This window comes from Corythoichthys intestinalis, chromosome 14 (assembly GCF_030265065.1).
Source record: "Corythoichthys intestinalis isolate RoL2023-P3 chromosome 14, ASM3026506v1, whole genome shotgun sequence".
In the NCBI taxonomy this organism is placed as follows: domain Eukaryota; kingdom Metazoa; phylum Chordata; class Actinopteri; order Syngnathiformes; family Syngnathidae; genus Corythoichthys; species Corythoichthys intestinalis.
Window position 1 is genome coordinate 42,157,729 of NC_080408.1, and position 23,570 is coordinate 42,181,298.

Genomic DNA, 23,570 nt, shown 5'->3' on the forward strand with positions numbered 1-23,570 from the left:
ATCATAGACCTCTCTTGCTTTGCCCTAGGATCTCGCCAGCGCCTCACGTCTCTTGTTACCTTCGCCCAGGCTCTCTACACCAACGAACTCCATTTTTGAATAAACTTTTTGACTTCCTAACCACGCCAACTCACGTGCCTGCTTTGGGGTTGTCTGCTCACGATCATAACACGACCTATTTTTAATTTGTCCGTTTTACCTGGAAATCCCATTTACAGACGTCGCGCAACCGCTTTTGTTTCAACCTAGCCATAAAAACAAGGTAAGCAGTCGTATTTATTATTTAAAATGTCTTACATTTTTAGCTTAGAATCATTAATTGATGTCTAATATTTAGTTTAAAAAAAAAAAAAAAGACTAAAAAAATTATTCACTCGCATATTTTAAACCTTTAAACAAATTAATTCACATTGAAAAATTTGGCATCACGGATATCTACCTCATAACTATCGCTTAATTGTATTTTTTTCGTTACTGTCGCATTTTCCCCAATATTTTAGATGATCAATAATCGATCCAAACAAAGACTCATGCTCATGGCATATTTAATTCTGCTCTTGCATGCTCTCACCTACAGTTAGGGTTTTGCTTTTTAAATTTTTTTTTTTTTTTTTTAAATACCCTCCTGTTTAAAATTTTTCTTCCCCCCAGAAAGTTAAGATGTCAAGCTTTCCAATGATGTATCACACATGCATATAGGACAATTTTGAAATTTGGCCAAATTGGGGTCTCAGAGCAGAACTTCAAGTCACCTATTTACACCTATTTTCCGCCATATATATATATATGTATTACAAACTAAAAAAATAAAAAATAATCAAAACAAATATATATATATATATATATGTATGTATAAATATATTTATATATATATGTATATGTATGTATAAATATATTTATATTTATGTATAAATATATTTATATTTATATATATATAGACCAGAACTTCAAGTCACCTATTTACACCTATTTTCCGCCATATATATATATTACAAACTAAAAAAATAAAAAATAATCAAAACAAATATATATATATATATATGTATGTATAAATATATTTATGTATATATATGTATAAATATATATATATATATATATATATATATATATATATATATATATATATATATATATATATATATATTTTTTTTTTTTTTTTTTTTTAAATGCCTCGATATACCCACACTAGCATTGCGGTCGACTGGTAGATCGACGTAATGAGCACCCTTGGTCTAAAATACAGTATACATGGTATCACTACAGATAATGTAATCCTTGGGCGGATTAGATTGGCATGGTAACACACAGAGGCTGAAATCTGACAAAAACAAAAGACGTCAACGGAAGAGTACTGGAGGGAGTGTATTCAAGTTTTAAATCATTCACTGCCATTGACAGTGATTGACATCAAATTCATTATAACTGGGATGGCTGGTATTAAGTGATCATATTTCAGTGTCACTGACAGCGATAGACGATCAATCCATTATGACCGGGAGGTCTGTCAGTGATCAAACGTCTATCACTGTCAATGGCAGCCAATGAGTTCATTTATAAAATAAAATTAAAGCTTTTTGAACATTGGAATGTTATATTGATTTTTTTCCATGTCTGTAGTTTTCCCTTTGTTTCAATGCAGTACATTCAGAGCTGTAAAATGCCAAAATTGTGGTCAATATAAAAATAGTTCATTTTTAGAGCAACTCTACTCATGTTGTGAGAGTGTCGAGTCCCTCACAGGGTGCAAAAACTGCCTCACTCCAGAAGAAGGTGTTATCCTCTTTAGTGCCCGTGTAGACACTGTGTCAGCACAAGGGGGACTTGCAAGTGTGTGCACGTGGAAAGAAAGATGTGTGCAGTGATGCATGGTCCATTCTTTCCCCGCACAGGACATCTGATAATAAGCCAATCACTGCCGCTGATGGAGATGGAAGAATGATAAGCGCAGCGTCCTCCCTGCAGGGAATGAGGCTGAGGTAAGGGGGTTGGTAATAGATGGTGTGTGCTGATGCAGACTGGGTTCTTGCGCAGCGGGCTGAACACCTGAGACCAAGGTGGCGGCAGCCCAGCAGCCATCAGATGAATGATTGTCTCGTGCCTGCCAAAGCGATTGCATGATACAAAACACACTTTGTTCTCCAATAAATCACATCTTGCGGAAAGTAGTTTTGCCCAAGCTCCGTTTACAATCACAGTGGAGTGGCAGTTATCGTGTGATATATTAACAAATTAACAAGCGCTTGGTCAAGCTTTGTGGCGTTTGAAATGTTAAAAAACATTGATAGACGAGGCTCATTGCGCGTTAATTGCTGCACCCTGACTGCGGTAGAGAAATAAATGGAAATGTTATTTGACTTTGGCACACACACAAGAGCTTGTTGCATAACTGGAGAGGAAACAGGCTGACTTTTAGGAGACAGCCATTGCTTATTCTCTTATCACCAAGTGCACGTCCATGTACAGGATGGAAAAATGAAAAATTAAGCAATTTAATTTGATATTTTTCACCTACTCTGTAGTTTAGGAGACATCAGAAATATGGAATTTGAAGGCCCATCTTTAAATTATATAGTGTGGCAGCACACAAAGCACAGGTGACAAACTCAAGGACTGGCGGCCAGATCTGGTCCGCCACATCATTTTGTGTTTTGCTAAAATAAAATGTAAATAAATATACATATTCTAAATAAAATATTCTGTAGTCCCTGATAAGAGATTGAGCACTACAGAAATTTGAGAATACGTACAGATATTTTTTTTACATTGGTGAAGGGAATAGTATCTTTTCTCGTTTTTACCAATCGACTGTTTGTATTACTCTAACACACTTAATATAATCAATCTGGGAATAGTATCTTTTCTCGTATTTACTGTTTGTTTGTATTACTCTAACATACCCAATATAAAATAAATAGCACTTATACTTTAGTTTAAGGAAAACAAGCAGAATATAGGGCATAAGAGATACATGACGCCTTCTTATCAAGGAAGCCCAACGTGTGCGTCATGCAACTGACTGAGCAAGATAGACGCTGACCAGCATCAGTTCCCTTGGCCAATCCAGAACAAATGGCGGGACACCCTGTCCCAACACAAGGAACACCGGAGAACGCCCGATATCTAACTGATTACACGACTGATAAGACTCCAAGAGCCCCTTTGATGCTGAGGTAGCAAAGTCCACAACCCTCATTGCCCTGACAACAGTAACTCCCGAATCCTCCCGTCCAATCCACAAACAGACAATAATCCAAAACAACGCCCAAACACACCTATCTCCTGCCAACGGCCCGCCCCACGAGAGCCTTCAAAAGAATGTTAAAGTAAGCAGTCATTTTTTTGTCGGGAACATTTTGTTGACTTGTTGACCCTGAATCCTCGCTTGGGTCCTTCTGTGCTGTATGATCGCTGTCAATCTGAATGATTTGTCAACTTGTGCTTCGAAGCCTTTTTCCAGATTTCCAAAATGGAGTCAGTACAAGGGGTTAAGACTAAGGTGAACGCGGGGAGTTTGGCCTTTTGGCCGGGTTGTCTTTTGGCCGGGTTGTTGGATTTTGCCAGCCTGGGTCGTTGAAGCTGCGCCAGCGCACGTCTGGCGGTTCGGCTGGCGTGGTTCCAGCAGTCTGGCTAAAAGGTCAGATTCCTTCATTGGGGAAAAAATGATAAGTAAAAGTACAGTGGTACCTCTACTTATTAAATCAATTGGTTCTGGTAGTAGTTTCATAACTCTGTAAGTAGAGACACGTTTTCCATGTAAATGCCCTAATCCATAATAATTAATAATTCCAAGCCTCCCCAAATTTCAGACATAACTCTTTTATAATGCACAAAAATGCATCAAAACATGTAACAAATACCGTAATTTCCTGAATATAACATGCACTTTTTTTTTTTACCAAAATCAACTTGTAAAATCATGGTGCGCATTATAAACAGGTACATGGATGGAGACAGAAATATATATATATTACATATATACAGTATATAAACCGATTTTTTTTTTTTTTGACACGGCCACGTTGTGTTGAAGAAACATATGCGGCAACCCGTTGCCGACCATTACGGTACGTGACGTCACCATTTTGTTTCGGTTGTACATCACTCTAATTGGCCGAATGATTTCGTCTGTGTTAAATTCTGCTTTTTTCACTCTTCATAAAGCACAGAATTTAGTTTCTTGAACTCATTTGAGTCGACGTTTATTGCAGCTCCGCAACTCGGACCATAACAAACGTAAGCACACAGACTTCCTGTGTCCGTCAACTATATCGGTCCCTTGGGAAACTCAAACCCAAATAACAATTGTTCCTATTGTTACTGTCATGTTGACAGCGATGCGCTCTCACGATTTCTGACTTACATTCTCACTTTCATTTTAATGTATCAATCCATGGAAGAAATATTTATTCATCATGATGAAACAAGCAGGTTATACAGCAGCCTTTAAAAGAAAAGTCACATCTGTTTTGTTTTCTCCTACATTCTGGTAAGTTGGAGAAGTTGTCAAATCATATTACTACCGTAAATATTGTCAGTTTATGGTAATGTTTTGAACTAACAATGTTCTATGCTTGTGCTATATTTCACCAGTCACTAAAATGACATTTCTGTATCTGTACACGAGCTCTGTTTTCTTATATTCTTCTATTTATTGGTGCTAAAATTAGGGTGCACGTTATAAACGGATACAATAATTTCCCCTAGATTTTACAAGTACATTTGGGGTGCGCATTATACACTGGTGCGCCTTATATTCGGGTAATTACAGTACATGTTGCAATTAGATTATTGCACACTAAACATAAAAGCAGAGTTGTGCATAATGTAAAAAAACAAGAATAAAGAATAAAAGTTAATACACTCATGTAAAGCTGTCGGAACACGGGGGCGGATGAAGAGGATGCTCTCATAGCCAATTGGATGCCAGGAATGCTAGGCAATAGCCAATGGCAGAGCAGCTATGTTGTTCATAATCTATGATTCATGAATTTATGATTAATGATTCTATGATTCATATTCTATGTTACGTTCAGTAAAGCCCTGGGAGGTGCGAGTACCGGCCGTAATGTATTTTTGCCATTCGTATTCTGAAATTTCTTTCATAACAAGTGGAAATATTTTCTTTTTGAGGCATCTTAACCTGAAATTTCTGTATGTAGAAACATTCGTACTGTAAGTAGAGCTACCACTGATTAAAAATATCATTTTTAAGTAAAACGAAAATTTACTGCATTTCCTTTTAGGGTTAGGGTTAGGGTTAGGGTAAGCATTTGTAATTGCAATCATTTTCTGGGAGTAATTGAGCATTATCTGACAGAATTGCAGGGGTGCCAATACATTTGGCCAGCAGTGTAATTAAAGAAAATAAAAAATAAAATAAAAATTTAAAAAAATAAACTATATTACAGAATCTTTGGATACTTTTTAGTTGTCGATTCATTAGATAATCTATTTGTTGTTAATTAGTCAGGCATGGCAAGAAGGAAATCATACCGACGATGTAGCCAGTGAAAAAGAGGTTTATCACACAAAAATACTGGAAGTCAACAAAAGCGCTTAAGGGAATAAATCGATACAGTTTCATGAAAAACGATTGCAACATAGGTTGTAAATATTTCAGTGCTTCATCCAGTCAAGAAGGCCTTGAGATGTCCCTGATGTTGCATCTCTGTAGTGCCCTACACAAACATTTGTGCTACACACATCCTGTCACAACTTCCTCCTATTGAATCATGTTTTTTTTTTTTTTTTTTTTAAGTTATTATTCTTTGGGTTTTTTTCCTCTTCGATTCAGAGCTTGAGAAACCAAGGAAAACATCATAATGCATTACATATCTAGATTATCTGTGAAGGCATTACAGAGAAGCAATTGCACAGAAGGCCCAGGGGGAATAAATCAAGTCGACTCGAGTGAATTGTTCCCATTCCTGCACCCTTTCATACATTCAAGAAAATATACTCCACTGAACAGTGAAGTCATTCCATTCAGATGAATGCGTTTAGGTTTTTTGTAGGCTTGAAAAATGGATTTGCCCAGTGATTTATGTATAGGACATGTTGTCACAACATGCAAATGTGCTGAGCTATATACAGTCAATCTACATAATATGCACTCAGCAAACGACCAATAAGTAATCATCATCAGGAGCTGGCGAGTACACAGAAGGCATCACAATCACATATGTGAACCTGCATGAGAAATCAGAGTGGTTTGTCTGAGTGCCTGCAGCGCCGAGATAAACAAACACGCCATTTGTCGAAGGGTGTTTGTGTGTGTGTGTGTTGGGGGGGGGGTGTTTGCGGGAGTGTGCATGTTCCTTCTAGGACAGGCAAAGTTCATTTCAATTACTCCATCGTTACTGAAATTTTCCCCTCCATACTGTCGTTTCTAGTGACTTTTCATCATTTCACAAGCCATAAATAAAGATGCTAACATCATCATTTATGCACATGATACGAATTCTATAGCCTTTATAGTTGGCGGCTTTACTTAAATCACTCTTTACCAGAACCTGGTCACTTTCTGTTGAGAGGTTTGTCAGAACCTTGAATCAATGAGCAGGAATTCCAGGAAGGACCTTGGACCCAGAATCAAAGACCTTGAATTACAGGTAGGGCATTGGATCTGGACTGGGATTCCATGTAGGTTCCCCGACTTCAGGGAGGTCCTTTGAACAAAATCAAGGACCTCGAATTGCAATTGCATCCTTGGATCTGGACTGGACTTGCAGTCCAGGTAGGTTCGTCTACTCATTCATGACCAATTATCGAAAATAGATCGAAAATTACGAACATTTCCGAATGTAGCCCGGAAACAGCCGAATGGGGCTGTGACGTCACAGCCAGGAAACAAAAGGTTGAGGCAGGTGCCATTGTTGTTTATCGACGAGAGAGTTGCGTTCGTGTTTTATGATAAAAAATCACTGAAATGGTTCAAACCTGTCGTGGTATGTGGTGTACAAATTTGTCGCAATGTAGTACCCATGAGTTCCCAAACGCGAAAAAAAGAGCTGGACTATGCAGTCAATGAGTAAAGTTCGTCCGTGCAAAGAGGGCTAATTTTGCACACCCAGCCTCCGGCACGGTTTTGTGTGGTGCGCATTTTACACCTGAAGGCTATTCGAACTATGGACAAATGAAATCAGGTTTTGCTAAGAAATTGCTGCTGAAAGCGGATGCGGTGCCCACCATACACGCGCAGCCACCTAAATGTCCCGAGATATCAAGAAAGAGGACGATGACTGGCACTGATGAGACCACCCCACCACCCCAGGCAAAGCAAAGGAGGGGAGAAGCCAAGCTCGAAATGGCCAGAGTGAGTACTCTTTTATAATAAAAAACATATCACACATTGGATATAGGACTGGACACATGTATAAATTATAGCTCGTAAAATATATACAACAAATCCTTTAATCCTATTCATATTTGTGTCTGTTTGCAGAGCGAAAACCTATGATAGCACAATAAATGATTATGATTCTATACATTATTTTGCGGTCACAGTATCAGCTTCACAAAAAGAAATGCAAAACAAACCATTCGGTTTTTCCCCACATGATTTATTGCCGGTGTTTCATGAGTGTGATTGCTCCCCTTAATGGTCGTTTCATTAGGCTGCATTTGCTTTTGTTTGGGCTCAAATTGACAACCCAAAACACCAAAGAAAGGTTCATAACTCTCCTCGTCACCATTAGAAGAACGTTCGTTACGTCGGATTCGTCGCTGCAACTAGAAACAAAATTGTCCGCCATCATCGCCGCCATTCAGTACTTTGTCAGGACCCAAGCACTGAGCCGGGTGTTTCCTAGTTGTGACGTCACGCACCCAATATGCCAGATTTCCGGGATCTCGGGCATCGGTCGTTTTAGCTTGACAATCGATGCAAATTTCCATAATTTTCTTGGTGTTGCGATGTGTGTAATTACACAAAGTGGCATGATATGAATCCAAAAGGCATGCGTTTATGGATAAATGATGGAATATTAGCATTTCCCCAGGTGTTTTAATACTCTTTAACAGTATTATCACTAGGTTTTTTTTTTTTTTTTTTTTTTTTTTTTTTTTAAATATGGAGGCTCCTCGAGACACGTGAGTATGGAAGGGGCGTCGCTGCCAATTTCAGCGAGTCACCAAACACCAACGTAATCAAGTTATACTGCCCCACTGAAAGTCCCTACCCCAGAGTAGGAACTAAAATAATTCTTGAAACTAGAGTTCCTGGTCCCAAGTTTCTACATGTGCGATCATGCAAAATTAAGTCATTGTCCTCCAAAAGGTTCTAGAAACTGCGGATAGTTCCTACAGTGCTTAAGTGACTAATGACCTCACCTAGAATGAAGGACCTGGATTTCCAGGTTGGTCTTTGAGTCTGGAGTCATAGACCTCGACACAGGAAACCCATTTGTTTGATCCCCAAAAATACAGTTCCCTCAAAAACGCAGTTAATTTGTTAGGATGCGTGATCCCAGAGCAGACAATGGCACGAGTGACTGTGATAAAAAATGTTGTATTGTTGCCAGATCCAAGGGCAAATAGGCAGGCAGGGTGCCGACAAGGATTGGGAAGATTATCAGGCTTGAGGTTCCGATGTAGGGCGCGCAGAGACCGGTCCTGGGACGTGAGCAAAAAAATCATGAGCCGAGAAACTCAGAGAAAAGTATCAAATGAATGCGGGAAGAAACTGACAATGGAAACAGACAAGTTGATCTGGCGACGAGGTGAGGCGTCCACTGGCTTATAAAGGTGGCTGATGTTGATCGCCTGCACCTGTGGCCCCTCCACCCGTCTGACATCTGAATTAGATAAATCATGCACACCTGGCCCAGCTCTCAGGAGGGAGGGGCAGAGGCCCTAACATTTTTTTTTTCCTACAAAAACTGAAAAATACAAATTGTACCAAGTCTCACATTATTAAATCCCATTCATATTATTCACACTTCATAAATTTCAGGAACTCATGGGAGACCGGACTGTTATTTTGTTTTTTTGCCCAAAACTTGAAGTTTCACTTGAATTTGACAGAAACTTTTCCATTCATCATCAGTGGTCCTATTCCCCATTCACTTCCAATGGCAATTTGAATTGCAAGGTTCATTTTAACCAAAGGATTTGGGTTACAACTAAGTTTACAGTTACAATAAGGAACTGAAATGCCCGTGAAGGCCATATAAGTCAATGTATGACCTTGTCTCTTGATCTTGGACTTCACAGCAAAAGGATTCCAGACAAGATCCTGTGTAGGGAGTCAAAAAAAAAATTTAAAAATCAAGCATATATTTTAGTCCAAGGCCATTGAGTTCTTGTAGAACAGCAGTAAGATTTTTAAGTGTTTCCTTTTACCAACAGAAGGCAGTGTAATGATTTCTTGTATGTATTTGTAAGGACTCTGGCAGCAGCGGTCTGGGTTATGTTATGCAGCCAGATTGATTTTTTTGTTAAAACCTATTAAAGTGATCCTCTAACTTAAATACATGTAGGCTCTAATAAACCACAATTGTTCTCTTGTACTAAAATATGTTGTTAGAAACACATAAAATGTTAAATCAATGTCAATATTTTACAATATTTAGTCCATATTTTGACCGTTAGTTGGCGCCATGGTTTGCAGGCTCGCAGTGATGATGTCACTGGGATCTTTCCAAATGTGTAGCGTGTTCAACAATTGCTGATTGCTGCCTAAACTCGCGAAGTAAAATGCTACGATGTGCTGCTTTTGGATGCAATTTCCAGTCAAATGGAATCAAGGGGAGTGAAGCGAGTGGTCAAGGTGGAATTATTATTTTTAGTGAATAAATGTGCATAAGTGGAAGCTTCTCTCCCTTTTTGGTCCCTGTATGCACCAGAGGTTGCGCTAAACTTTTTCGTTGTCTGACATTTTGACTGACAGGGTCATAAAAATCCGGTCATAATCTATTTTTACCCGTCACTTAAATTTTTAAAATGATGATAATGACATTGTGGTGACCCTTTGTTTGGCATAATTCACCTTCCGTATTTGTGTGTCCATTTGGCCGAGCGCGTTACCGGCTGCGACACAGTCACGTGACAGAGACACTTAAGAGCCGCGCGCGTTCCGGCTTGAATAGAGAGTTCACAGAGAGCAGCAGAGCTACAGCGGCTGGACACAGCAATTCGAGCTAACAAGACTCTTAACATTGCATACCGCTTCAACATATTCAATAGTATTTAGTTTTCATTCACTTTAAATTAATATTCTGTCCGAACAAGCTTAACAGAGAATCCACACCGTGCCATCACACATCAAGCAGATGAATATGTAACTTTTTCTCCGCAGTGACAAAAACAGCTGACTGTGGCCCCAGTAGGTAGGCTACATATGGAACAATTAAATTAACAGTTCACCTGTTGTGGCCTGAACGCAGTCTCACACTTTCCTCCTGGTGCGCATGGACTTGAATTGCGTGCCCGCTTGTGCAGTCCCTCTTTATTCACCTCTTTTATCAACACCATCGTTGTTTTGGGGCTTATTGAAGAAACTTCGGACACTCAGTTGCCTTGACATTTTTCAGAGTAAGGCCAACGACGTCATGCATCAAGAGAGACAATAGCTAATTAATATGCTCACTCGCCACCCTGTGGTCTGGGGTGTGAATTGCAATCTGTCAAAATGACAGATGGACTTGTTTTTTCCGTCACCGTTTTAAAAAATCGGTCAACGACGGAAAATATTCGGTTAACGCGACCCCTGGTATGCACGTATCCTACCCACCGCGCATTACAACGGGCGCCCACCGCCTCTGCAATATTGGTTTCGGATCTGTCCATTTTTTTGATTTGTCGGTCCCACAGCGGCTTTTCGGATCAGTCTATTTTGTGGAAACGACGGCCTGATCGCGGCTGCGACATTGCCATGGGATCGGTCTAATTCCTGGATCTTCGAGTGAGTAAAAAACACGGATTTGGATTACTATTGCTTTTATGTTGAATATTCTTCGTGGGAGTTTTCCCCAAATCATACTAAATAATTAAAGCACTATGGCACGCTACAGTGTCGACAGTGACTCTGACGTGGACCTTACAACAATGTTGGAGTTCGTCAGGGAACGCGTGTTTGCGTACTGCTGAGCTCCCGAGTGAAGAGCTGTCAAGGTGGAAATATTATTTTTGTGAATAAATGTGCATAAGTGGAAGCTTCTCCCCTTTTTGGTACTTTTGTACACTTATCCTAGCTACCACGCGTTACAATGTACAAGACATGGATTACACAAGGTGTGCTCTTTGGCTTGTACTGTATGTATAGCACACGACAGCTCTGGATGCTAACAATCTACATAATTATATTGGGATAAGTTTGAAAACACCATATGTTTACCTTAAATATCTGCTAATAAAACCGGAGTTCCAAACAGCATACACTCTCGCTCCCAACCGGAGTTCAACAGCACTCTCTCGCATCACCAGTTTTGCCCAACTTTTGTCTTATCAGGTATTTGCTGCACGCATTTTTCCCTGAAGCTCGTCTTGTGAACGACCGACAGTGCTATCCTGCTCTTCACTTTTCAGATCTGGTTCAAATAGGAAGGGTAAAACTGATGACATGTTGGGAAAGCTAACGAGTGACATATTGGAATTTCGGCAACGGGACCGGTGACGTCACGCAATGCGATGTAACAAGAATGGCGACCTATCATTTAAAATAATTTTACAAACTTTATTTAAACAAAAACATTAAGAGGGGTTTTAATATCAAAATTATTATAACTCATACTATCATTTATCTTTTAAGAATTACTTGTCTTAAAAATAGAGGATCTCTTTAAAAAAAACCTTTTGATTTAGACAATTTTGAAGTCAACCATGTCTTTAAACGGCTTATTGACTGTCAAAATTGATAACGATTCATTTGCTTAGTCAATTAATCGTGGCAGCTCTAATTTACCTGTCATTGACTGCGTTAGCGGTCCAATTCGTTTTGACTGGGAGGGGTGAATGAACGAATGCCGTCAATGGCGGCCAAATGAGTTAAACATTTATATGGGTTGGCCAACGTAATGGCCCTCTGAGGGACACCATAACTACATTGCGGCCCATTACATAGACAAGTTTGACACCCTACTCTAACCAGTCATTCATGTGATTGAATGTGGTTCCCATTTGGAAATAGGTCTGTTGTCACAGAGAATCCTGTAAGTGAGCAGAGTTTAAGCGGGAGCCAGAAGAGGAGGAAAGACATCTTGTACGCAAGCACTTGCCCGTGCCTGAGTGCGCAGCTGTCACGGCTCCCCCGCCAAACAAGGAGACAGACCGAAGGGGGTTCCTATTGAATCAGGGAAGCGGCCAGGACTAGAGTTTCTACTGTCAGCGCGCACAGCTTTTATTATGTAACCAGCACATGAGAGAGGAGACGGTGAAGACAAATAAAAGAAGGCAACGGAGTGACAAACAGCCTGTAGGCGTGAAGAAAGGGACAGAGAGAAAGATGTGGAGAAGAGTCTGACTCATTCCCACAGTGCTGGCTAGAGAATTTAGCTGAGAGTCATGTAGGCGAGAGATTAAGAACAATTAAAAACCCTTTAAAACTAGATTAGGCTTCTTCATCAACACATTTTTATCTGAATTTACATTTAACCTATTCAGTGCCATTGACGAAGATAGTTGTCCAATCATGTGGTGTCCGATCATCCTTCTGCGGTGAATTGAAATTGGTTTCTCAATGGTGGACGTCCAATCTATTTGGGAGGTGCTCAACCCTCCCACTTCAAATGGATTGGACGTCCATGACCGTCAGTGGCTGCCAAGAGATAACAAATCTATATGAAGCATTATAGGAATACCTAAGTAGAGTATTAGTATTAAACAGTAGTAATAATAAAAAATACGTAATATTAAAAATTAACACTTTGTTTGAATGCTACTTATGACAGTGTCACCAATTTAGAATGAAATTAAAAAAAAACATTTTTGAAAAAAGAAATAGAAGAAAATAGAGCACAAATTAAAAACTAAAAAAATAAATAAAAAAGATCGCACCTCTTTTTGGGTAATTTTGTACTATATATACAGGACTATATACTAGTATATTGTTTATTTCTAATTAATTTTCTAAATTTATTTTTAACTTACTGTTTTCAAAATCTTTTTATGTTCTTTAATTTTGGGATTTTCTCATTTTTAGCTGTTTTTTCAATTTCATTTTCGTTTGCACGTTATTTGAATACTTCTTATGATAGTGTCATGAATCGTATCATATTCATGACATGACAGCTGTCATGAACATGAATGACTGCTTATGACAGATGTCATTACTTGTTGTATCCTATCCCTAACACAGTTCCTGAACCCTAACTGAAAGACATTTGAAACGATGTCAACTGTGTATCAAAAGTGACATGAGTCACTGAATGACACTTTTTTTTTTAAACAAGGATTCTGTAGTTAATAAACATGGTGTGCTAAAGATTACTTTTGGATTCCACACCCAAAAATTAGTTAAAAACAGTTGTTAAACCTAAAACAAAAAAAATCACAATTTCCTTTAAATTTTTACTTCTATTTAGCCCAATGGCTGCCAGTGACAGCGATAAATGTCCATTGCATGAATGTTCATTTCCTGCCAGCTCTCCCAGTTTAAATTGATTGGATTTCTACCAGTGACAAACTTATTTGAATTCAAAGCAGATACAGTGCCTTGCAAAAGTATTCGACCCCCTTGAATCTTGCAAACTTTCGCCACATTTCAGGCTTCAAACATAAAGATATGAAATTTAATTTTTTTGTCAAGAATCAACAACAAGTGGGACACAATCGTGAAGTGGAACAACATTTATTGGATAATTTAAACTTTTTTAACAAATAAAAAACTGAAAAGTGGGGCGTGCAATATTATTCGGCCCCTTTACTTTCAGTGCAGCAAACTCACTCCAGAAGTTCAGTGAGGATCTCTGAATGATCCAATGTTGTCCTAAATGACCGATGATTAAAAATAGAATCCACCTGTGTGTAATAAAGTCTCCGTATAAATGCACCTGCTCTGTGATAGTCTCAGGGTTCTGTTTAAAGTGCAGAGAGCATTATGAAAACCAAGGAACACACCAGGCAGGTCCGAGATACTGTTGTGGAGAAGTTTAAAGCCGGATTTGGATACAAAAATATTTCCCAAGCTTTAAACATCTCAAGGAGCACTGTGCAAGCCATCATATTGAAATGGAAGGAGCATCAGACCACTGCAAATCTACCAAGACCCGGCCGCCCTTCCAAACTTTCTTCTCAAACAAGGAGAAAACTGATCAGAGATGCAGCCAAGAGGCCCCTGATCACTCTGGATGAACTGCAGAGATCTACAGCTGAGGTGGGAGAGTCTGTCCATAGGACAACAATCAGTCGTACACTGCACAAATCTGGCCTTTATGGAAGAGTGGCAAGAGGAAAGCCATTTCTCAAAGATATCCATAAAAAGTCTCGTTTAAAGTTTGCCACAAGCCAACTGGGAGACACACCAAACATGTGGAAGAAGGTGCTCTGGTCAGATGAAACCAAAATTGTACTTTTTGGCCACAATGCAAAACGACATGTTTGGCGTAAAAGCAACACAGCTCATCACCCTGAACACACCATCCCCACTGTCAAACATGGTGGTGGCAGCATCATGGTTTGGGCCTGCTTTTCTTCAGCAGGGACAGGGAAGATGGTTAAATTTGACGGGAAGATGGATGCAGCCAAATACAGTAACATTCTGGAAGAAAACCTGTTGGTATCTGCACAAGACCTGAGACTGGGACGGAGATTTATCTTCCAACAGGACAATGATCCAAAACATAAAGCCAAATCTACAATGGAATGGTTCAAAAATAAACGTATCCAGGTGTTAGAATGGCCAAGTCAAAGTCCAGACCTGAATCCAATCGAGAATCTGTGGAAAGAGCTGAAGACTGCTGTTCACAAACACTCTCCATCCAACCTCACTGAGCTCGAGCTGTTTTGCAAGGAAGAATGGGCAAGAATGTCAGTCTCTTGATGTGCAAAACTGATAGAAACATACCCCAAGCGACTTGCAGCTGTAATTGGAGCAAAAGGTGGCGCTACAAAGTATTAACGCAAGGGGGCCGAATAATATTGCACGCCCCACTTTTCAGTTTTTTATTTGTTAAAAAAGTTTAAATTATCCAATAAATTTTGTTCCACTTCACGATTGTGTCCCACTTGATTCTTGACAAAAAATTAAAATTTTATATCTTTATGTTTGAAGCCTGAAATGTGGCGAAAGGTTGCAAGGTTCAAGGGGGCCGAATACTTTTGCAAGGCACTGTAGATGAAAGAGCCACAAGATTGGTTTATCATCGTCATTGGCACTGAAACAGTTAATATTTACTTTAATAGCAGCCAATGACTGCCTCTGCCTGTTCAAATAGACGTAGGTCTATCGCCGTCAACTCAAAACAAGTTCAGTTTTTGGCTCATTTGTCGTATGGTTCAGTGAAAAATGAAACTAAAAATCAAACATCGATCGCATGACTTTCCAGTTTTGATACCTCGCATGGAGTGACATTTTCAGTGGATAACATACAGCGAGCACGACTTTCAGCTTGGCATGTTCTCCATTTGAAAGTGCTTCTAGAAAGGCCAAGCTGTGAGCGTGACAGTCAAATAGCTGTAATTATCTTCAATCAGTCGACAACCAGGGGCTGGCTGAAAGGCTTCTCACACACACACAAACACAGCACAGGAGGAGAAGGAAGGGAAATAAAAGAAAAGAAGCACAAATCTCTAAAATCAAGCAGCGTGTCATCATAAATGAGATTTTTAAATGAAGCTAATGCTGATGGGAGGTGGATCCACTTCCTTTTTGCCTCATTAAAGCCTCTTGACAGCCAATGTTAAAATTCCTCCTACAAACTGACAGCATGAATGATTACTTTTAAAGACATGACATTTGTTTCCTGCCCCCCACCCATGACCTCCTTCAGTCCTCCATCTCCTCATTCAGTACAAATGAAAGCATTATCTGAAATTGATTAGCAGTTTCGCTAATTCATTATGAGTTCCAAGCACAGAATGAGTAATTGATTTTTAGATAACACGCATGGGTGGACGTGGTTAGGCGGTTGGCAAAGACCGATGGAGCAAAGCAGATCAAATTCTTAGATGAGAACAGACCACCTGTGTTTCTGTGTCTTCCAAATTTCTATCTCTTACACATGCTTTCGCATTTACTCCACACAAGCACAATCTTCTTCAGTGACAGAGCGAGTGATAGTTGTGGGGATACATAAAATTAGTATTTGTTTCGCTGTCCTCTTTTTAGATGTACTGCACAGCCCTCACACCCTTCGAACTTTGAAAAGTTCCAAATATTTACCCAATTCAGGCAATATTTTTATTTCTCCCCTAGCGTCCACGGCTGCGCCAAAAACACTTTTTTGTTTTAAATGAACAAAAACGCCTCAGTTATTTCTGTTAGAAAAAACTCAAATTTTAGATTTTTTAAATCCTTCTCGTCCTCCAGGTCAGATTCACATAATTTGCACCGAAGAAAAAAAATCACAAACTCAAGGCGCAATACAAGTAGTCCCAGGGTTACGACGGACTCGACTTACGCGATTTCGACTTTACGATGCCGAAGTCTCGTCCGCCATTGTCTCCAGTCTTTTTTTTTTTTTTTTTATTGCCGTGTGAACAATACCTTATTGTACCTTGTATCTTATTTTTAACTTTATTAACTTGACGTGTTCTGTCCTCACTAAATTTCAAGTTGTGCAGCTTGACAGATAGCAAACAAGGCAATTGTGGATTTTGAAGCTTTTTCCTTCCTTCAATTTTGATCATTTGTAGAGCTGTAGCATACATATGTACTCTTAATGTATGTTTAAAACGACACACATTTTAACAATAAAACACCTGACACAACACAACTGCTGTTCAAACGTCCATCTCGTCAAATCAGAATGTAAATTTAGTAGATTGAATTAGCGTAATTTGCCTGGCAAAGGTCCGCTAGTTTAAATGCTACGAATGCTAACGTATTTACAATTTCCATAGCATATCGTTCACATATATAACTTCACAAACTGTAGCTGTAAACTTAATTACAAATGCAGACACAAACATGTATTAGCTGAAAAAACTTACAGCCTTATGTGGGCCAAACGAGAGGGCAGCTGTCCTACATCCATGTCAGACGAGTCTCTGACTCAGTCTTAAGCCCTTTCTACACACATATCCCGGTAAATTCCCATGTAAGGTGACACGGGATTTACTCATGTCATTGCTTTCACGCATGTTGAGATGTTCCGAGAAGGACACGGGTCGGACACTTTCACACACTTGTCCCATGTTGCCCACTGGCGCTTTCCATGCAGGGTGGGCTGCTGGCGCGGTTTTATAACCCCGACATTACGTCATTTTTGGTCGGCATCGGCTGTCACAATTTTGGTCTAATCGTGTTTTTTTTTGTTTTTTACAGAGCCGTTTGTGGGAGCGTTCCCGACGTTGTAACTGCAGCCGATTCAAGCTCATTAAGACAATATTTAAGCCCAGGCAATCCAAGAGAAGGGTGCCCAGATATTAACTTGCTGGGCGCCATTCGACACCTCTGCCGTCGTTGTTTTGAAATCCCCTACGTTGTGCTGGTATTTGAGTGTATTTGTTTTGTTTTCTTATCGGCTTTCTGCCTACCGATTAGGTTAGTACTGTATTATCCCCGTCGACCTACTGTCACGGGCCCATTGTGTTAGTCCCCCTTTTCCGCGATCGCGTGTTTTTTTGTTTGTAATTAATAAACCCTTGAATTCATCCCTCCGTTGTTTTCTGCTTTGAGGTACAACCTTGTTTCCGCAATTGCGGCCCATAGCATCGGCAACAAAATAAACCACACATTTCCAAAGATGGGCGATGGACTCTCTTCGGTTCTACGATTCAGTAGCAATTTAATTTTGTTATGTTTCAGTTTAATTATTTTCAGCTTGCCATGTTTATAATTGCGATGTTTGTTTCCCACTTTTCGTCTTAGTGCGAAGAAACCGGAAGTAATGATCGGCCCGCCATGATATTTACGTCATCAAATTTAACGCTTGCTTTCACATAAGCCTCGTCCCGGGACTTTCGCGGGAATTATACTAAGACGCGGCTCGTGAAATGTCTGCATTCTCCGTGTCAGTCGAGCCGGCAAATTGTGTTCACATGCAAGGGCTGCCAATTTAAATCCTGCGATTTGTGTTTCGGCGTGTGTGAAAGAGGCCATAGATGCCAAAGCGACAGTCCAGCCACACCCAACGCTGCCACCAGAGGGCAGTGTATCCTCCATCATCAAACAAAATAAAATACTTTCGGACTTTTTGAACATTTATTTTTTTAATGGGTTAATTCCGATTAACGCGGAAATTCGGGTTAGGTCGCCAGCGTAGGAATGGAATTCATCCGTAACCCAGGGACTACCTGTATTGACAAAAACGGTACAGTTCTGCCTAAATTTGCCCAAAACTACTCCATCCATTTTCAATGGCACACACAACACTAACAAAACGTTTTTATTTTTTATTTTAAAAAATTAAATTTGGTTAAAGTGGCATTAAAAAGCATCAAATGAAATGTGCTTATAACTGAAAAAACCCTGCATACCAAGTACTGTCACCCTTAAATAAATCATGTCATGATTTGTGAATAAGTATTAAAAATGATGACACTGAAATTATATTTTTAAAACTTTTGAAGCCAAAATGTCCTCCATTTCTGGAATGATCAACATGCTGTCGAGTTGATTTTTACAAGCACATTTTAAGACTTCACTCTATAAGCAAACCATTTCCAAACCCTTGGACTAATGCTTGTCTAGTCTCAGCGGATCTTACAAGGACAATATCGCCCTCTGCCGGTGAATTAAAGAACAGCATGCTTCTTTAACTTGCATAATTCCGAGGGCCTGACACCAGGAGTGAAAGTGGCTCGAATTTCTTGGCGGAACTCCCCGGTTCCCAGCAGTTATTTCTATAACACATACAAAAACGGTTTTTCATTCATAATTGTATTTTTTTTAATGATTTGCAAAATAAAAGCAGTAACCCCAACCTCCATCTCCTAATTTTTTATTTTCCCTCCTCATTTCCTCACATACTAAATGCCAAATCTCAATTTGAACTACTTAAAAACATAGGATGTATAATCAAATTGAAGATAATGTAAACATTTACTTCATTTTTTTTAAATGATAAAGATATAAGTAACATAAATTCAGAAAAATAAGTACAAATGACTTATATTATGCAGTGTAAAATGGAATATATTTTGAAGATCGCGCAAACATTTGACTTTTTTAAATCATAAGGAAATGAATAAGTAGCCTAACATAAATTAACAAATCAGGGCTGTCAAAATTATCGCGTTAACGGGCGGTAATTAATTTTTTTAATTAATCACGTTAAAATATTACATAATTAATTACACACAATAAAAACACAATATTAATACACAATTAACACACATGCCCCGCTCACACAGATTAAAATGACAATGTCATGTCCATTTGTTACTTGTGTTTTTTTGTGTTTTGTCGCACTCTGCTGGCGCTTGGGTGTGACTGATTTTATGGGTTTCAGCACCATCCTTGCACATTGTGTAATTATGGCCGTCATTAATGGCAAGCTACTAGTTTATTTTTTGTTTGAAAATTTTACTAATATTATTAAAACGAAAACATTAAGAGAGGTTTTAATATAAAATTTCTATAACTTGTACTAACATTTATCTTTTGAGAACTACAAGTCTTTCTATCCATGGATCGCTTTAACAGAATGATAATAATGTTAATGCCATCTTGTTGATTTATTGTTATAATAAACAAATACAGTACTTATGTACAGTATTTTGAATGTATATATCCATCTTGTGTCTTATCTTTCCATTCCAACAATAATTTACAGAAAAATATGGCATATTTTATAGATGGTTTGAATTGCAATTAATTATGATTAATTCATTCTTAAGCTGTGATGAACTATTTTAAAATTTTTAATCATTTCACAGCCCAAGAACAAATACAAGTCCAAAGTGCACATTGACAGCTAAGATGTTCTGAACCTCCCCATCAGAGCAAATCAAACTAAATATGATAAATAAGCCTCCTCAACTCTTTCGTTGCTCTTAAAGATTTGATCCATTTTATGTTGCATTGCCCTTTTTTTGTCAATTCAACAACCTTTTTTTTTTTTTTTTTTTTTTTGGGCTGTTCCAGAAAACATGCACATTTGAACTAATCAGAGCTAACTATCTCTGCTGATCACGTGTCAGGATGTCAGCCAACTGAATGGATAAATGAGTCCAGGCGTTTTGCTGTGCTGCGTGCATTCGCACATTGACGTGACTCATCATCGTCAGACCAAGATAACTGCAGAAGCTGGGGAAACCTCCATGCCGTCCATGGAATAAAATAAAGAATAAATATTGGTGGAAATGGATGACGCTACACAAGCACTTTATTATGCTTGTTGTTAACACTTGTGTATGTAAATCTGATGTTGGTAGATTGTTTTCTTCGTGGAGATGAAATTCATGTGTGGCAGTTTAGGATTTTTTTTTTTTTACATAGCGTTTTGACAGTTGCCGTTATATTTTCGGAATCAAAGCACTGTGTACCGGAACAGCATTCCGGCCCTGAATCTTATACCGGAACTGCGTTCTGGCACTGAATCTTATATCGGAACTGCGTTCCTGACCGTTCTGGCCCACTTTCACCCCTGCCTGACACCGAGTGATCTTGTCAGTGACGGAGACAGACGTCCAATCCATTTGAACTGGGAGGGTTGGCAGCGATTATTCACCAGCCTCTCCCAGTTCAAATATAAAGGATGTCCATCGCTGCCAATGTAAGGCAATGTACTATACTGTACTTGTGCTTGTACTTTTTACAAAATGTACTGATGGATGAACGGATGGATGTATTGTGACTTCCTGTGACCAAACCTGTGCCCTTCTCTCTCCACCCAAACCCAGCCCAGCGCAGCGTTTTGATTTGCTCGTCTGCGTGCCACACGGTGATGTCAACACGGCCTCTGTCAACGCTTCTGACTTGACACGTTGTGCTTTTTTGTTGCTGTTGTACTCTCCTGCACCTGTTTGTGGCTGTCAGAGCTGTTCACATTGAGCCGCTTGCCCCTGCCGAGGAACGACAACTCTGGGACAAAAGAGCCCCAAATGTCGAGTCAGGTAAGTACTCGGATACTGCAGGGCCAAACATTAGGCATAAATTTAGTATGATGCTCCCAGTTTATTTTCATTTGTATTGTGTTGATTGATCAGTCTCTGTGTGGGAAATTTTATTCGCATCTATTTATAGTGGTGCTAGGACATTAACTCACAGAAATGAAATGTCATAAGGGTCACACAAAATTTTAATGCACGTATATGTGAAGGTCATTGAATAGATTTAGCTGTAGATGTAGATTACTGCATTTAAGTCATTTTTTTCATGTATTAAAAGTGTGAGTACTTTGACATGGAAAAATACTGACACAACTGAACAGCTGTCCAAAACAATACCAACAATCCCCAAGGTGACATGTAGTTCATTTTAAACCCTGTTTCATGTTGACATGCTTAATCCTTTTTGTGCCGTTTTGTCTCAGGAAAGACATGGAGGAGAGCTATGAGACATTTGATGATGAATTAGGGCCTCAAAGAGAAGATCCTCCTCCGCAAAAGCCTTTTCGACAGATCCGACGACCAGGTGGTGACACACAAACAAAATCTGTGATGCTTGCACACGCAGTAAATGAATTCTACAGCTCATATAGCATTGTATATTGCAAGCAAAACTAAAAATACCTAAACAAGCCACTGAAACATGATCCTCTGTCCAATTCTACACAGTGATAATGTGCCTGAGTTGTCTCACAGAGATGGTTGGTGCATGAATCATTCCGCTATTCCAACAGGAATAATTAGCCTAAATCCTGCAGTACATTTGTGTGACAGAGCCCAGAAAAGAAGGGAGCACATGTACATTTAGTAGCGGGCAAGATTATTAAATACTATTTTTGCAGCTGGCAATGATTCCCATAGGATCAAACTTAGCCTGTAGCTTTTTATAAGGCAAGGATACATCGAGTTAAAATAGACACTTTTCTTTTTACGGATTTTCCACTTTACAGTGTGCAAAAAAAAGCTAAGAAAAATACAGCAAAATACTGCAAAGGTTAAATGATATAAAAGTAAAAATGTTCTTTTCCTGTACTAAATATATTCAATAACTAAAAAAAAGGTCAGATAACAAAAAAGCAAAAAATGTTTTTACTGTATTATCCAGGGGTGAAGGTGGACCGAAAAAGGCCGGAACGGCGTTCCAGTATAAGTTTTGGGGCCGGAATGCCATTCCGGCATACGGTGCTTTGATCCCAAAAATAGAAAGGCAACTGTCAAAACCCCATGCTTAAAAAAAAAAAAAACTGCCACGCTGCCACACACGAACCTCCAATAACAACAATCTACTAACGTCAGATTTACATACACGTGTTAACAACAAGCCTAATAGAGAGCTTGTGTACTGTAATCGTTTCCACCGATACGTATTATTCAATTATTTACTCTACGTAGTTCTTCTCAGCGTCAAAAAAAAAAAAAAAAACTGACTTTGCTGTCCAATCAATTGGCTGATATACTGACATGTGATCAGCATGGATAGTTAGCTCTGATTGGTTCAAATGCACATTATTTTGGAAAAACAAACAGAGGAAAAATAACAAGTTTGCTGAATTTAAGGGGCAATGCAACTGAAAATTGATCATATCTTTAAGAGAAAGGAAAGAGTTGATGAGGTTTATTTTAATTGGGATGTTCAGAACATATTCTATGTTTATATGCACTTTAGACTTTTTTTTTCTTATTTATGGCTGCTTATTTATTTTCTTATAGTTAAAAAAAGTCAATGTTTGCTTTGTCTTCTAAATATATTCCATTTCACTCTGCATAATGTAAGTCATTTGTACCTATATTTTGTTAGTGTATGTTACATATATCTTTATTATTTAAAAAAATATCAATATTTACATTATCTTCAATTTTAAAGTACATCCTATGTTCTTGAATAGTTAAAATTGAGGTTTTGCTTTTAGATTTGAGGAAATGAGGTAAAAAAAAAATGTTTCAGATGGAATTTTGTAAATCAGTGAAAAAATACAATTTTGAATGTAAATCTGTTTCTTTTTATGCCTTGTTTCAGTGTAATGCAGTAGCCTAATGCATGTGTGAAAACTTTCATTCATCCATTCATTTTCCGAGCCGCTTATCCTCACGAGGGTCATGAGGGCGCTGGAGCCAATCCCAGCTAACTGTGGCCAGTGTGCGGGGTACAATCTGAATTGGTTGCCAGCCAATAACATGGCACAACGAGACAAACAGCCATTCGCGCACACAGTCATACCTAGGAACAATTTAGAGTGCTTGCTCAGCCTACCATGCATGTTTTTGGGATGTGGGGGGAAACCGGAGTACCCGGAGAAAACTCACGCAGGCACGGGAAGAACATGAAAACTCCACACAGGAAGTTCAGAGTCCGGGATTGAACCCTTGATCTCAGAACTGTGAGGAAAACGTGCTAACCACTATGTGTGTGAAACCTGTTG

The 23,570-nt window shown here is 39.0% G+C and overlaps 1 protein-coding gene across 2 annotated transcripts in view; it reads left to right on the forward strand.

Moving 5' to 3' along the window:
- The first annotated feature begins 218 nt into the window (after positions 1-218).
- The window catches only part of LOC130930412 (junctional sarcoplasmic reticulum protein 1), a 30,780-nt gene continuing 7,428 nt past the window's right edge, over positions 219-23,570 (forward strand). The window contains exons 1-4 of one of the 2 annotated variants that reach the window (XM_057858360.1): positions 219-262; positions 1,890-1,976; positions 21,080-21,156; positions 21,576-21,676. In XM_057858360.1, the coding sequence (XP_057714343.1) occupies positions 21,583-21,676 (94 nt within the window). In that variant the 5' untranslated portion in view covers positions 219-262; positions 1,890-1,976; positions 21,080-21,156; positions 21,576-21,582. Of the gene's footprint in view, positions 263-1,889; positions 1,977-21,019; positions 21,157-21,575; positions 21,677-23,570 lie in introns of those variants that run through there. The other variant, XM_057858359.1, reaches the window with a different exon arrangement.